The sequence below is a fragment of the Schistocerca nitens genome, chromosome 7 (genome assembly GCF_023898315.1).
Source record: "Schistocerca nitens isolate TAMUIC-IGC-003100 chromosome 7, iqSchNite1.1, whole genome shotgun sequence".
NCBI lineage: Eukaryota > Metazoa > Arthropoda > Insecta > Orthoptera > Acrididae > Schistocerca > Schistocerca nitens.
This window is the reverse complement of record NC_064620.1, coordinates 505,975,990-505,993,574: the sequence shown is the minus strand read 5'-3', so window position 1 is coordinate 505,993,574 and position 17,585 is coordinate 505,975,990. Positions and strand designations below refer to the sequence as shown.

At 40.9% G+C, this 17,585-nt stretch overlaps 1 protein-coding gene across 1 annotated transcript in view; it reads left to right on the top strand.

Moving 5' to 3' along the window:
* LOC126195710 (uncharacterized) overlaps nt 1-13,889 on the top strand; it is a 219,220-nt gene extending 205,331 nt beyond the window's left edge. Inside the window, exons 6-7 of the mRNA XM_049934339.1 lie at nt 6,380-6,502; nt 13,620-13,889. Coding sequence (XP_049790296.1) covers nt 6,380-6,502; nt 13,620-13,790 — 294 coding nt within the window. The 3' untranslated portion in view covers nt 13,791-13,889. The remainder of the gene's footprint in view (nt 1-6,379; nt 6,503-13,619) is intronic.
* Nucleotides 13,890-17,585: the final 3,696 nt, after the last annotated feature.

The following is a 17,585-nucleotide window of genomic DNA, read 5'->3' as shown; positions in this document are numbered from 1 at the left end:
TTGTGTGCACCTGTCAAGGCTGAGATAGACAGGTTAACAGCTTCAGGGATTCTCCTTCCTGTTACCTCCAGCGAATGGGCATCGCCAATCATGGTGGTTTCTAAACCAAACGGGAGTCTGCAATTGTGTGGTGATTTTAAAGCCACTGTCAATGCTCAGAGCCTCATTGACACTTATCCTCTTCCCCGTCCTGAGGAGTTATTTACCAAGCTCGATGGGGGCCAGTTCTTTTCCAAACTTGACTTATCGGAGGCGTACCATCAGTTGCCGTTGGATGCGTCTTCCAAGGAATTTCTCGTCATCAACACTCCTTGTGGGTTGTATCAGTACCAGCGGTTACCATTTGGCATCGCTAGCGCGCCGGCCATTTTTCAGCAGTTTTTGGAGCAGCTCATGGCTTCCGTTCCCGGCTGCATTAACTATCTGGATGACATTGTTGTCACGGGGGCCTCCACTGAGGAGCACCTTCGCAATTTGCGTTCACTGTTTCGGGTTCAGCATTCGGCTGGGTTGAAGTGCAATCTGGACAAGTCACAGTTCTTCCAACCCTCCATTGTGTATCTTTGTTTCCACTTGTCCCGTGAGGGTATACATCCTCTATGTCAGCACGTTGCGGCCATTACCGCTCTACCCCGGCTGTCTACGGTCAAAGAACTTCAGGCGTTTCTAGGCAAGATTGCTTATTATCACAAATTCATTCCATCCGCGGCGGCGGTAGCTCATCCTCTGCATCAGCTGTTACGCAAAAACATTCCTCTCTGTTGGTCCAACGAGTGTGAGCAGGCTTTTGTCCGCCTGAAGGCTCATTTGCAGTCGGCGCCTTGTTTTGCCACATTCCGTCCGGGTCAGCACTTGGTTCTGGCGACTGACACGTCACAGTATGGCCTAGGGGCTGTTCTCGCCCATCGGTATGAGGATGGGTCAGAACGACCCATCGCCTATGCTTCCAAGACCCTCAACGATGCGCAATGTCATTACTCTCAAATCGAAAAGGAGGCGCTCGCTATCATTTATGCTCTAAAAAAGTTCAGCGTTTTTTGTATGGTTCTAAGTTTCACCTCATCACCGACCACAAGCCGCTGGTCTCTCTGTTCAGCCCATCGGCGTCGCTTCCAGATAATATGTTTATAATTGTTTATATGACTGTTGGAAGATCTATTATTATTCTGCACCTGCTCCTCAACAGCAGCTATTCTTTCCACTCACCCCAGATACTCAATGAACCTATCCATGTTATCTCTGGGTATGGAGGTGATTCTTTTCTGTCAATCCAATGCCGTTAACCTTCTAGTCCCATGACTGTCATTTCCAGTGTAATTTTTTCTGTCATATGTGACAGCCATGAATCCCATCTTCTAGAAAACTCTTCAACTGATTCACGACCTGTAGTAAACTTTGTACCAGTCCAAAGTTGTCTCAAAACTTTGTTTTGTTTGTTGTGCGACCAGTACTCATTAAACAATGCAGTTTTAAATTCAGAAAGAGTTTTGCATCTAATCATTACATCAGCTGGCCATCGCAAAGCATCTCCTGACAAATGACTTCTTATGAAAGAAATTTTGCTCACATTCTGTCCATGCATTTGGTAAAACATCCTCAAAATCATTGCAGAACTCTAATGGGTGAATTTGTTTATCGGGATCAAAACATAGAAATTGGCAACATCCGATAAAAGCTGTGTCAACTGAAGCAACAGGCTGTAATGTAGCGCTGAAAGAACTTCCAGAGATTACTCTATTTTCTGTGTTAGTAATACTAGTATTTAGTTCTTCTACCTGTAGTTCAACTGCTTCCACTCAATCAGAAAATTTTTTATTAACATCCTCACGTAATTTCTCACAGTCAGATTTTACTTTCTTAATATCCTTCTGAAAGACAATTACTTTATTAGTTACTTCCTCATACTGATTAGAGAAAAGTTTGGATTGATTGCTATTCTTTGTGACAACCTCACTTCCATAAGATCATCTACATCTTTGACATCTTTATGAAATTCACCAAGTTTGGTTCTGAAAATACTATGCAATTTAATTAGTTGTTGCCCTACTTTGACTTGCAGAGCACTTAGAATCAGTTTTGTAATTTATGCTATACAATTTTGAGGTCATTTCATCCGTTAGTTCTTTGCTACTACCCTTTAGTTCTTTACTATTATCCTTTAGTTCTTTACTACTAGATTCAGTCGTACTGTTCAATTTTTTACTAGTATCCTTTAGCCCTTTATGAAGCGATTTAAGTTTAGAAACAATAATTGCATCCAGTTTGATGCCTCTACCTTCCCAATTGGCATTTCCACTCGTTTTAAAGGAGGTTCTAGTATTCCCTGAGTGAGCTGAATTCCAGAAATATTGAACTCTGTTTCATTGTCTGATAACTCTTTCCATTTTTTCTTTTTTGACCTCAACTTCATTCACATCATCATCAAAGATTAGTTCTGACTTTGCAGTAACATTGAATTTTACCTACAGTTCTACTTTTGACAAATCACATTCAGATTTTTGATTTATTACTTTCACAGAACCATCCTTATTAATTTCAATTTCTAATTCTGAGGATTCATCGTTAGAGCCTGATTCCATCATAACTTTCACATCATCCCTATCATTTGATTCCATCTTTAATAACCTGTTAGAAACAATTAACATATCCTTTAAATATTCATGACTTACTTGCTTGACCTCGATGAGTGATGCTGGCTTCGTGTACCAGCAAATGCGATGTGACGTGTTGCGATGTAATGCAGCTGTGGTGGTGAGGATGGTGGTGAATATTGCCTACTCCAGTAGCACAAGGGGGGGGGGGGTGGGGAGGGGGGGTTTAGCAGGGAGTTGGGCACTGGTGAGCACACACAATAGCTTGCAGGTAACTTGTAGATCCACACAGCTCCATGATAATGCACCATCTTCTTCTAATCTCAGTGCCAGTGGTAGCTGCAGTGTAGTGTCGCCTTCTTACCTCCTTCCACCATGTTCAAGGATACTGAGGTTGACCTTCACAATTCAGTTTCCACACTTGTGAGCAAATCTTAACACTGTTGTTGTGCTGATTTTGTCATATTTCACTTCAGCATCATGTTAGTGCCTACCGAGTTCTGTGTTTTGTACTGAACACTTCCACAGTTCAGTTTCTGAGCTTTGGCACCATATGTGGGGTGGTGGGTAAATTATCTTCGTCATCTACAAGAGCATGAAAACTATCGTGGTCAGCCAGAAAACGATGGAGAACATACTGACCATAATTTCCAGTCTGCAAGTCCACATTACTCACTGTGCTCACTGAAAAAAAAATGTTCCTACTTGCTATTTACTCACCGGGATCAGAAACAATGACTATAAATAAAAGTTATAAATTTTAACTGATAGATATATTCAGTAAAAGTTCACATGCACAAAATATGATGATATTCATGATAATAATAATACTAATGTCCCTATCAGAAACAGCATATTAACAGTTCAGAGGTGACCTCTATGGAAAGTTCCTGGTAAAGTGGTCTGTTGCTGTGGCCTCTAATCATCAAAAGTTAATTGCTCAACTTAAAAGTGGAAAACAGTCTTGCCACTCCCCATGTAGTTTCACCGACATTACAGGTGGCACATGAACAGTTAGTTACTTGCGTGAAATCTAAGCGATCTGGGCTGATGTACAGTTCTCACAAATTCACTTCCTACTTTTATCAAAAATGCTTTTGGTAACTGCCCAACTGTGACATCATTCAAGGCACAGTGCAAGCAGGCATTTAACTCATGCAGTCAGATTGATATCTCTTTGTGAAATGTCTCCACTTTACTGCCTCTATGGCCATATTTATATATAGGTGCAGCGACTGTCAAATGGAATATCTACTATCATCTGCTCTAGGCACAGGTTGCAGCATCTAAATGGCCCCTTTCTCGGACACATATTGATTAATATCTCTGTTGTTTAATAATTTACAATTTTCCTAATTGTTATAGGAGTTGAATTTGCTTTAGTTACAGAAAAAGTTTTAGCTCAATTGCATGTAAACTTTTCAAGCTAAAGTTTTTATAATGGAACTGGCAGTAGAACATGACCTCTGAACTGCCTCTTTAAGAGTCCTTGTATTCATAGTTATTTATAATAAATTCTTGAAACTTGGTGCAGCAGTATTATAGCATTATTGTAATCGAGTGCTGTAAGTAGCACAAATTGTGTAAAATATATTCATTAGGTCATTCTCTGAGATTTCACAATGTTAACGTTAATATACTGAAGCATACACTCACATAGTTTGGAAAAGTAATTTTAATTTTTAATTTCACTCTTAGATTATGGTGCAATCCTTTATCTGTTAAGCACAGGCACCTTGTGATGATGTGGTGCTGGTAGTAGTGAACTGTGGTAAGTCCCGGCACACACTGGAAATCTCACTTAGTAGTACCTTGTCTATCTAAAGCACCCAGAGTAATAAAAAAAGGAGCAAGCAGCAGCTGCGGGATCATTCATATATAATGAGACAGTATGTATTTATATATTCATGCTCTGTGGTTTATGAAGTTCTTTTGAATATCCCGACAGTTTAAATTTGGAAAACTGCTTTTAAGCATTCTATGACATGTCTGATATGCAACTTTAAACATTGATTATTCAGTGAGAGCATAGTAGATCACATTGTCAAAGAATATAGTGGAGTAGCCCCCTGCCCCCCCCTCTCTCTTTCACCTTTCTCCATCTGATTCCACACAGTATTGTGATTCATAGTGATACCTTAATCTGTCTGATTCAATTAACTGGTTAATAAGAATGCTTTGTGGAATGCTAACTTGAGAAGTTGTTCTTGGATGGCAAAAAAGGACATAGAACTAATGTAAGCTTTAGTTATATGATTTATTCATATGGAGAAATACCTTGGTTATACACAGTCCAAAGACATTATCACCATGCTGTGCATTTCCTCTGTATTTTCCTGAGTTACTACAAATTTTATCTGTTCATGAATGGAACATTTTTACATCACCAATAGTGACTCACAATTCACTTGATCTTTACTTACTACATGATTTTTTAAGTTTCTCTTATACCAGAAATGCTTATCAAGATGATGGAATGACATGCCTCAAAGCAAAGGAGAAATTACAAATTTTTGCATATAAAATGAATTTACTACTTATCTAATCAAATAATGGTAACTCTATCTTTTCTTTTTGCTGAATATGTATACATAACATCCTACAGCTTCAAGGTCATTAACCAAACTCTTAGGCACATTTTAACCTCCTAACTGCTTTTCCTCTTCACTCAAAGACTATTTTTCTCTCCACCTTTTCTCTCCTTTTTTCACCCCTCTCCTTCCTAGGATAAGTATTGTCTGTGTGTAACACTTACTGTATTGTAAACTAATAGTGTATGTTCAGGAATTACTTTTATGTGTTACATAAAAATATAAATGTCAACATTGCAAAATGATAGTGTCTGAGCCAATGTAAGGGGAATCCCAAAGAGTGAAACTCTGACCAGTGTAAATAAATAAATAAATGAGTAAGCGAACTAATAAAAGAAATAAACTTTTTATATATGTTTGTATAATCAAGGAGGAGAAGGTCTCAGATCTGTTGTACCATAGCAAGTTGAAAGACCTGTTTGATGAGTCAGAAGGTGTTCAAGCAAGTAAAAATGCTTAACTAGCAACTTGAGAATTTCTAACATCTGCACATGTGCATTCAAGGAATCATCATATTTCACTAAGGCAGCTTGAATGCACATGTGCTTTCAGGATTACTAATTGCATATCCCTTGTGCTGAGACTGTTTCTGTAAGAGTAGAGCAATACTCATTGACAACACAGTCATCAAGCAGTGTACTGCTTCAGTCTATGAAAGCAGGAAATATAATTTACTCAGAAGGGAAGTACAAAAGATGAAGTTAATTTTTTGTACCTTCCTCTCACTGCCTATATCCTTCTCTTCTTGCCCACTCCATCTGACACAACTCCTCGCACTAGTCTATCTTCATAATTGCAGTCATGGCATATTCTACCTCAAAAAAGGATTTGTCAGAGAGCTTGTGCAGCTTTTTATGTGCCTGTCAATGACTCAATGCCACTACTGTTTGTTGAACTGTTACCCTTACTCCTAAATTATTTATGTTTAACCATAATATGTTTCTACTCTTACCTTCTTTCTTGTTTTTCCCTTTCTCCAGCACAATTCTTGTTTGGATTTCCACTCCATGTTAAAGACTGGATGCTTGTTTTCATTTAATATAATATTATAAAGGAGTACACCCAATGTGACTGTGATACTGCTTATATTTTATGTACATAATATTTTAATGTGGTGTAGCTTCTGTGGATGACGTAATGAATAAAACACATTCTCACAATTTTCTGGCAGGGGCTGATAATCATGTTTCATTGCAGGCATATAGATGGATAATTGATTCACGTGATGAATATAGTGAATACCGACTGAGAAGACTTAATGATAGTTATTCTGTTTTTCGATGTCACACGATCATGAACTGTACTGTTTCATGCCCTAAGGTAAGCATATATTTTAGTAAAACTATCACTGTGATCCACACTGTTTACATATGTTTCTAGACGTACACCTGGGCTTACATTTTTACTCCACAAGTCATCTTACAATGTTGGAGAAGGGTGCATAGTTTACCAGCATAACTATCCCCCATTCTATTCTATTCATGGATGGTATACAAGTAGAAAGACAGGCAATAACTCTGTGTGTGAGCCTGAATTCTTTAATGTTAGTTGGTTCATTGATTGGTGGAAGAGGGGGGGGGGGGGAATAAACAGTGAGGTCATCATCAGTCTCGTGATCTGTGGTGGCAGAAACCAAGGGAGGAACAGCACAAACAGCCAATCCAATCAAGGGGTAAGGAAAAAGGGCAAACAAAGAGGTAAAAGGTACAGGGGAAGAAGACACAAGACAAAGGGAAACAAAATGGCACAAAAGATGAGGCAAACTATAGGGAAAAGGGGGCAGAACCTGGCCAGTAGGAAGGCACGGCTAAGGTGTCCACAACCAATGCAAATACTAACCAAGGGATTCCAGTTCCAGATGGAAATTCAGGTACTTAAGCCTGGGAGGACAAACCACTTTCATGTAGAAAACCGAGGACAGGAGTAACAGGAGTAACCATGTGAGAGTCGTCTACTGACACCTGGGACAAGAAAGGTGGGATGGTGTACTTAGCAGGGCCAAAAGGTGGGGGCAGTCTAGAAATCTATGTCACTGTGAATGGGCCCCGTAACTACAAAAGGGGGGGGGGGGGTGGCACATTGCAGAATAAAAAACCATGAGTCAACACAGTATGGCCAATAAAAAGATGGCAGAGGATGGTACATTCCCACGAGGAGAGATGGAAGGAAGAACACCATGTGATGGGAGTCTCCTTGATTGTATGAAGTTTATTAGACAAGGGGATACCTCCTCAAGAAAAGGGATTGGACACAAAGCTGCAAATCTGTCCCTGGAGGGGTCATTGAGAACAGGGGGCTAGTTGGCTGCTGCCCCCCTTCCCCCCACTCTCCCTCCCCCCCCCCATCTGTCCCCCCACCCTGCTCCCAGGCAGGTGATCAGCAAGTTCATCACCCGGGATACCCACATTGCCAGCAACCCAAAGGGTGTCAACAAAACAAGCAGCATTGCCAAGATTGGTGAAAAGGTCATGGATAGCTGATGCTAAGGGATGATGGGAAAAACACTGAGCTATAGCCTGAAGGCCACTCATTGAGTCCATGCATAACAAAACTTGGGTGAAGGAGAACTGTTTACTAAAGTGGATAGTCCAATAGATGGCCATCAGTTTCGAGGTAAACACCCCACATGTGGCAGGCAAGAGATGGTGTTCTGTCCTAACAGAAGATGTGAAAGGTGTAAAAATCAGTAGCATCCTGAAGCTGCCATAAGAGTGGGCGGAATGAACAATGGAACACAATTGGAGCAATGGAGCCTTTTGAACCCTGGAATCGATCCATCTGAATCTGGGGTCAAGGAACTAACCAGGAGGGCGGGCGTTAGGAGAGAATGTTGGGGGGAGGACAATGAGGGGAGATGGAAACTGCAGCAGAGAAAAGCAAGGTGGAGCCCAGCCAGTAAACTCACCCTATGGTGTGCAGCAAGTGGGCAATGTCCCGAAGGCACCAAAAGAATAGAACTAGAGGGGTGACGAAGGGAAGAGCGGATTGTGATGGCATAGGAAACCAGGAGCTGGGACTACTGAATCGATAGGGGAGGGATCCCAGCATCAGCTGGAAGACTGTCAACAGGGCTAGTGCTAATGGCACTGTGATTAAACAGATAACATGATGGTGAACAGGGTCCAAGAGGAGCAGCATGGAAGGGGCATCTGATCCATAAACTTGACAGCTATAGCCCACATGAGATGGAACTAATTCCCAATAAAGATGGAGAAGAGTTGAATGATCTGTTCCCCAAGAGGTGTGGGTAAGGAAGTGAAGGACATTAAGCATTAAGTTCATGAAAAAAAAGACCCAAAAAACGGAACTGGGGGAACATGGTCAGGTGACAGGCATTGAGGTACAGCTGCAGGTCAGGATGGACTGTAGTATAGTGACAGAAATGCACCACCCTCGACTTAAGAGGATATAATTGAAAATTGTGTGTGTGTGTCCACGTGGAAGTGCACTGGATAGCACCAAGTGGGAGCTAGCCCAAATACAAAAATTGTCCACATACAGAGCAGGAGTGACTAATGGTCTGGCAGAGGCTGCAAGTCCATTAATAGCAATGAGAAAAAGGAAACTTAATACGGAGCCCTGCGGAGCACCATTTTCCTAGGCCTGCACAGAGCTGAGAACTGTGCTAGCGCAAACTCTGAACTACCAGTGGGGTTGGAACTGGTAAGTAAAAATCAGGAGGGGGTCTCCGAAGATCCCACTCAATGGAGTGTAGTAGGATGTGATGGCACCAAGCTGTGTCGTAAGCTTTATGGAGATCAAAGAACACTGTGACTAGATGGCAGCACTGAGAAGACGCCTGCCGAACTGTGGTTTCCATTTGAAGCTGATGATTGATCAGAGACAATCCATCCTGAAAAAAAAATGGTTAAAATGGCTCTGAGCACTATGGGACTTAACATCTGAGGTCATCAGTCCCCTAGAACTTAGAACTACTTAAATCTAACTAACCTAAGGACATCACACACATCCATGCCCGAGGCAGGATTCGAACCTGGGACCGTAGCGGTCTCGCAGTTCCAGACTGAAGCACCTAGAACCGCTTGGCCACACTGGCCGGCTCAATCCATCCTGAAAGCCACGGTGGTAAGGAGATAAAAGGTTCCAAGATTCGAGGACCCAAGTGAGCTGACTAGCCATCATCTGTTCAAATAACTTGCAGGTGAGATTGGTCAGACTCATTGGCCACTAACTATCAAGGGATGATGGATCCTTGCTGGGCTTAAGGACAGGAACCACAATACTGTCCCTCCGCCAAGAGAGGAAAATGCCTTGCAGCCAAATATGGTTAAATATCTGGAAGAGATATTATTGCTCTGGAGGATTAAGGTGTTGGAGCAATTTGTTATCGATGGAATCAGGGTGAGGGGCTGAATCATGGGAAGAAGAGAGGGTCAGAAATAGTTCCCATTCAGTCAGAGGTTGATGTAGGATGATGCCTGACAAGGAGTAAAACATAAGTTGGAAGCTTCAGCCCCCTGTTTCTGGAGGAGCAAGTGTATGGGTAGGAGACTAACGCCAATTCTGTTGCAAAATGGGTCGCAAGGAGTTCTGCAAGAACTGGTGGATCTGTATGAAGGCCACCTGGAAGGGCAAGGCCCAGAATGGAAGACTGCTGCTGACAACCTTGGAGGATGTGGAGTGTAGCCCACACCTGTGACGAAGGACAGAAGAACATAGGGAGGAGACAAAGCATTCCAAACACACTCAGTTGCTCTGTTTGATTAAGTAATGGGCTTTGGCTTGACGACATTTAAAGGTAATAAGACCAGTGAAGGACAGGTGCTTCTTAACATGCTGCAAAGCTTGTCAGTGTTGGATGGCAGTGGTAATAGCTATGCCCCACCACAGAACTGACCGGCGGCGAACAGAGCCTGTTGGCTGTGGAATGGGAATGCTGGTGGCGTGAATTATCTAATCAGACAGATCACAAATGGCTTCATCAATACAACCTGCCAAGTAAGGTTTAAAGACAACCTTGGAGATATATAGAAGCCAATCAGCATGACAGAAAGTCCAGTAGGGGTTACCTGACCATCATTAGGTGGGCAGGGAACAAGAGAATCAGCAGGGAGTGGTCACTATCTCAGAGGCCATCATGTGGTGACCAGTTTAAGGAAGGAAAAAGGGGAGGGAAAGTGAGTGAAAGATCAACGGCAAGGAAAAATACCATTTGTGGCACTAAAATGCGTAGGGGAACCATCATCAAGAAGGCACAGGTTGTGGTCTGCAGGAAACTGGTCATTGAGGAGCCTGCGACTAGACAAAAAAGCACTGACCCCTAAAGGGTGCTGGACATTGAAATCCCCAAGAAGGGGGAAGGGGGATGGGAGCTGCTGAAGGAAGGGTAGTTATGGCAACAGGTGTAGGTGGCCTGTCAGGAGGGGGATAGAGATTACAAACCATGACCGCAGAGTGCAAGTGGACCTGGATGGCAGATGCTTCCAATATGATATGAAGGGGGATCCATGTACTAACAATTTCTGTACAGACCAACATGCAAACACCACCAGAAGCCCTCAGATGGCTGACCTGGTTCTGATAGAACGCATGGAATGCATGAAAGGTCAGTAACTGGGCATTGAAAATGAAATTCCTGGAGAATGATACAGATTGCTGAGTAAAAGGAAATGAGTGGCTGCAACTCCATGAAGTGACGATAGTATCCACTATAGTTCCATTGAATAAGCATGATGGGGGATCCAAATGGGAAGCAAACAAGCTGGAGCCAATCACATAACTGAGTCACCATCTGTCACAAATGAGGAGGGGGTGACAGCCATAAATAAGAGGTTAGACACAAGAGGCGCGTGGTCTATGGATCCCACAGCTTGAGTTGTGGCAGCAGACCTCTGGCCTTGTTGATGCCACAGAAAGGGGGGGGGGGGGGTTGGTCCTGGGAGGAATCTCCATCAGTGGCACCGATGAAGGGAGGAGGAGAGGGGGGCAGGGCTGGGGCAAGGAGGAGAGGGGAGGGGGAATTGACATAACAGAGGCAAAGTTAGATGTCATCGACACAGGGTGAAGATGGTGATATTTCTGATGAGCCACAGTGTAGGATGAACGATGAAGGGACTTGTACTCCTGTATCTTCTGTTCCTTCTTATAAACCAGGCAACCTGGTGAGCTAGGAGAGTGATGGTTGTGACAGTTAACACACATGGACAACAGGGGCTCCCCTCATGGACGGGTGTCCATGTTCACTGCATAGAGGATCCTCCATGCAGTGGAAAGGCATATGCCAGAAATGCAAACACTGAAAACAGCTCATGGGTGTGAGACATACAGCTTCACATCACACCAGTAAACCATAACGTTGACCTTCTCCAGGAGCATATCTCCCTCAAATTCCAGAGTAAAGGCAGTGGTATCGATGGAATTGTCCTTACAACTTTTCTGAACATGCCAAACAAAATGAAGGCCACTTAGTTCCAGATTGGCCTGTAGTTGCTCATCAGTTTGAAGAATGGGATCCCATATGAAACATGACTCCCTGAACCATATTCAAAGACTGATAACAAGTAATGGACACCAGAATGTCGCCAAGATGGTTGCAAGCATGAAAGGCTGCAGATTGGGCAGCAGAAGAAGTTTTGATCAACAGTGAACCCAAATGTATTTTACTGAGAGACTTCATGTCACCAAACTTGTGTTCGACATTTTCCACAAAAAATAACAGCTTGGTGGCGGTGAAAATATCCCCATCAATCCTAGTGTAGACAGGGTAGCAGAGAATGTGTATCATACCAAGCCAGTGAGCCTGGCCTTATTCACAGGGTGTAGCCAGGAAGGGAGGGCTGCAGGGTCATAAGAAGCAGCATTAAATAATTCATTGCCAATCAAAGAGATGGCCGTAAAAGAGCAGCCTGTTTTCTGGAGTTTTATGGATTTAATATGAAAAGAATCAACCCTGATACGACCCACTCTGATCAGGGGCTTTCCCCGTGGGTGCAACCCAGCCACAACAAGGGCTGCCTGGCACAGTGACCATTGCTGGGAGTTCCGATGCTCCATAATGACAAGCAATCACTCCTAGGCATACACATGGAGGCAACAGCTCAGGTATCAGAAGTGTGACCCCAGTGTTGTCAGGGGGCTTAGCCAGTTGGGTACACAACAGCTCCACCACACAGGCTGGCTACATGTAGTGGTGGCCTAGTGGGTGGGATGGGGCTACGGTGGGGAAGGCAGAGGGGTAGGAGGAAAGAGAGGGATCAGCATAGATCCTGGGAAGGGAGTTCTTCCCCAAATAGCTCACACTACGGAGAGAAAATTGCTAAGTGGAGCTCAAACTCCAGAGGGGGACCAAAAATTTCAAAACAGCAAGGGGATAAAACTGGAGGGCACACAAGAAAATAGGTGGATAGTCAACGTAAGTAAGAATACCAAGAGATAGGAAGGAGGGGCAGAGGGGAAGGATTGAGGACAGGAAGGGATGGGCACAGGGGAAGACACACAGTCCAGGAGGGAAGAATGGGCTGCAATACCTTGGGGTTCCATGTGTGCCACACCCCACAAACTCAAGAAAAAGCTGTGAGCCCCCTGGGGCTCTGAAATTACTGTTATGGTCATTGTGCAAGATGTATCAAGAAGAAAGTAATATATTTCTTGACTCATTTTGGAATATGGGGATCTTTGCATTTAGGTAAAAAGGCACTCAGCAACGCTCCTTCATTAATCTAATCTTGTACACATCCCAGACTAACGGGCAGTGCTCAAGAATTGGTTGATTGCAGGTTTTGTAAGCAACATCTTTTATGTATAATCTTTTTGGTGTGAATCACACTTTGCTAATATTCTTTCAATAAATCTGAATTCAGTTTTTTCCTTCCCCACATCAGTATTTACATTGTCATCCCACTTTCAATGGCTCAGAAAAGGAATTCCTAGATACTTGAGGGTTATGCATGATTTTACCAACCACAGTTGAAAAATGTGAGTTATTTTCATCCATATACATGTGTTGTATTGTATTGCATTTATTTATGTTATCTATGGGTATGCACATGTGTCTCATATTTAGAGAGGTACACTAGTTTGCTTCTGATAACTATGTCTGTTTATATATTTTTATGTATGTATTTGTTCTAACAGTGTAATTAATTTCTGTGAGTTTTCCAAGCCTTTTTTATGCCAATAATAGCTTTATTTTATTGGCAAAGACTGATGATATACATGGAAAAATCTCTTAGCAAGAAAGGAGGTTTATTGAAGATCTGCACATCCTGTGTTGTGTTTGGTGAAATAATCTTTCTGGGGGAAAATATATTAAGAAAACAATGTAACCATATTTCCTCAAAAATTACCAATAAAAGTACAAGAGCACAAGGTACAATTATTGTTGTTGCACATCATAAGCCAAAACTTGTTCAGGGAGAACATCAGCGGTATATTATAAGTACTATGACAACCTTCTTTTCTTTTTTTCCCAATACAGGTGTGCAGTCTCTATTCTTGTGCTGAAAACAGCAGCTGTCCACACTATCTTGTGCAAGTATCTTCCTCTCCACATAACTACTGCAACCTACATTCACTTGAACCAGCTTACTATATTGAGGCATTTTCTACCAAGGATGAAACTGCACAACAACTGGCCAAAGGAGATTAAAGAAATTGCTGAAAGGGAGTTAAAAAGTACTTGTTAAACAATACGTTCTATAAATTGGAGTATTACTTATGTATCACAGAGTAGGTGTTTGGTAGAAAATGTAACACAAAAAAAAAACAGTTCAGTCACATGCATTACTGAACATTGGTGTAGAGGAACTGAAATAACATTAATAAATTTAAACTCATATATACTAGCATGTCATTATAGTAGAACCACCATTAGAGGTGGTGGATCATGTATATATGTTAAGCAAGGAATTGCCTATAAAATTAGAAATGATATTAATTCTGTGAGGAAAAACACATACAAATATCAGCCATAGAGATAAGCAAGACAGATGAGGCACAAAGGTTAACTATAATATGTATTTACCGTTCACTCAGTGGTGATATAGATACTTTCACTTCAAAACTAATCCAGATTCTAGACATGGCTTCGAATCATAAAGGGAAGCTTCTCATTTGTGGAGACTTACATATAAACACACAAAACCCAGATAGATTCTGTAACTCATTCTTGAATATATTGCGCTGTTATAAGTTATCACCATTAGTTAACAGAGCCACGAGGATAGGCAAAAACTCATCATCAACAATTGATCACATCATCACAGACATAGATAAAGAAAGTTGTGAAATTATTGTAGATAACCTTGGCCTTTCTGATCACTCCTGTCAAATCATAAAATTAAACATAAATATAGACAATACAACTAAAACATACACATACAGAAGGGTTTTCTCCAAACCAAACAGATCAGAATTTGCCAAGCAAATAAACAGTATAACTTGGGAAGAAGTGTATGCTGAAACTAGTGTAAATAAGAAATTTTCTAAATTCATGTCACTATTTAAACTCAGATTTGATGAAGCATTCCCAAAGGTGCAAACTGCAGTACACTCACACAAAAGAAATACCTGGGTGACCAAAGGAATAAGGAAATCCTCTGCAAAACTCAAACAACTGAACAGGTTAAAAAACTGCCATAGTGATCCTGGTTTCCTAAACTACTACCACACATACAAAAGAATATACAGAACAATATTACGAGATGCAAAAAAAGCCCACAATGACAGTATTATAGAAAAGGCAGAAAATAAAATTAAAGCAGCCTGGACTGTTACCAAACAGGAAACAAACAGTAATAAATTAAAAACAGTAAACATTCAAATTAAACATAATGGTGCTATTATACATAACCCAAGTACACTAGTAAATTCTGTAAATGAGTACTTCAGCAGTGTTGCTACCAAGCTACAGCAAAAGTTTGGCAAAAAACAGCCTGAACAAAAATTGAACTATATGGATAACTCAATGTTACTGTTACCGACTTCTACAGAAGAAGTAAGGATGGTTGTGAAGAATCTAAAGAATAAAACATCAGCAGGTTTAGATGAAGGACTGCATAGACAGCATACAACATCCTTTGGCACACATCATAAATGAATCTTTCACTGCAGGCTGCTTCCCAGAATACTTAAAATGTGCAAAAGTCCTGCCCCTATTTAAGAAAGGCGATCCAGAAAATACAGAAAACTATAGGCCCATCTCATTACTCTCATCCTTTTCCAAGGTAATAGAAAATATAATGAAAAAGAGGCTAATGGATTTCCTAAACAAGTACAACCTACTGTGTAAAGAACAGTTTGGTTTCAGGCCAGGAAGAAGCACAGGTTCAGCAGTAGCTCACTTCACAAATTTTGTCTTAGAAGCACTTGACGAAGGTGAACATGTAACAGGCATATTCCTTGACCTTAGCAAAGCATTTGACACGGTAGACCACAATATACTACTAAGCAAAATGGAGGCACTAGGAATAAGAGGAACAGTAAATAATTGGTTTCAATCATACTTGGAAAATAGGGTACAGTGTGTAGAGATCTCACAAACGAAGTTCAGCAGATTGACAAAACACATTTCCAAACCAGAACATATTAACATGGGAGTCCCTCAGGGAAGTGTGCTAGGGCCAATACTCTTCCTAATATATATCAATGATTTTCCCCAGTGTGTCAAATATGGGGAAGCAATACTGTTTGCAGATGATAGCAGCATCCTTATCAGTGATGAGTCACCAGACAAATTGAGAGACAAAAGCTGAAGAAACTCTCGATCATGTATGGAAGTGGGTAATAAGCAACAAATTAACCCTCAATATTAAAAAAAAAAAAAAAAACAGTATTAATTTCCACATAAATAAAAAATATAATAGCATAGGCCTAAAAGTTAAAGATGCACTTATAGACTGTGTCACAAACACAAAATTCCTAGGAATGCATGTTGACTCACAGCTTAACTGGACTGACCATATTGCAGCACTAGAAAAGAAAATTGCTACTGCTTGCTATGCACTCCGGATAATTATGTCAGTATGTAATAGTTCATGTGCTAAGACTACATACTTTGCGTATGTGCATTCAATAATTAGTTATGGCATAACCTTCTGGGGTACAAATGTGCAGAACATACAAGCAATTTTCAAGCTGCAAAAGAGGGCTGTACGAATAATAAAAAGCAGCAAGAGAGCTCACTGTACTGATTTATTGAAAACCATGGGAATCTTGACAGTACCATGTGAATACATCTTTCAGACTGTGATATATATAAAAAAACACATTGACCAGTACACACAAAACAGATCTATACACCAACACTGGACTAGATCCTGCCACCATTTGCATCTCATACGAAAAAACAAAACAAAAACCCAAAATAGTTTATTATTTAATGGAATAAAAATGTGTAATAGACTTCCAGAGGAGATCAAAGCTGAAACTGGAATACATGCCTTTAGGAAAGCTGCAAAAAGTTATTTAGCAGATAAATGTTACTATACTGTCAAACAATACTGTAAATGACATGTGTTCACCCCAATTCATGCAAGAGTACCTTTGTGAATTTATATTTATCTGTAATTAAGATTGGTGTGTATTTGTTTTGTGTAATCCATGCAAGAATACATTTGTAAATTTATATTTATTTGTAACTAAGATTGGTGTGTATGTGTTTTGTGAACAAACGATTAAGTTGCACCATAGAAATATGTACTACCAGAAGTACTATTATGTATATACTCATTCCATGTATACAGTTGACAACATCCAGTTGTAGACAAGTTGTCTACGGATGAATAAATAAATATATAAATAAATAAATAAAAAATAATAATAGTGATAAAACATTTATCATTTCATTCCCCATAATATTTTCATACCATATTTTTCTTTCTTTTTCTCTCTTCTGATAAACTTACTCCCAGAGCTCAACACTTCACTTGTTGTTGAGGGATGCTGAATCAGTTTTTCAGGCCAGAAAATGGGAGGTTGTGGTACACAAAATGAACCTGATGTCAGCTGTTAGGGTGTGTGTAGTGTTGCGAAACAATGTGTGTATTACATTGTAGTGTGAGGTATGAATGAACAGTAAAGCATTAGCCTTTCCCAATATCGAAAAATATTGTGTACTAGGGACAAACCAAAAGAGGTAGCACTGTTTTAAACAGAGTGACTTTGTATTCAGGAGGGTGGAGGCTCCAATCTCCATCCAGCCATCCTGATTTAGATACTCCATGGTTTCCCTAAATTACTTCAGCCAACGATGGGATGGTTCCTACTATAAGATGAGAGCTGACTACCTGTCCCAACCTTGTCATACTAGACATGGAAGTACATAGATGTATAAAAATGTGAGTTATTTTTGTTGTTCTTAAATTGTAATGCCAAGACATGCCCAATACCTTGTAAAAGAGGTCTACAGGTGAATAAAACCACCACCACTACTACTACTACTACT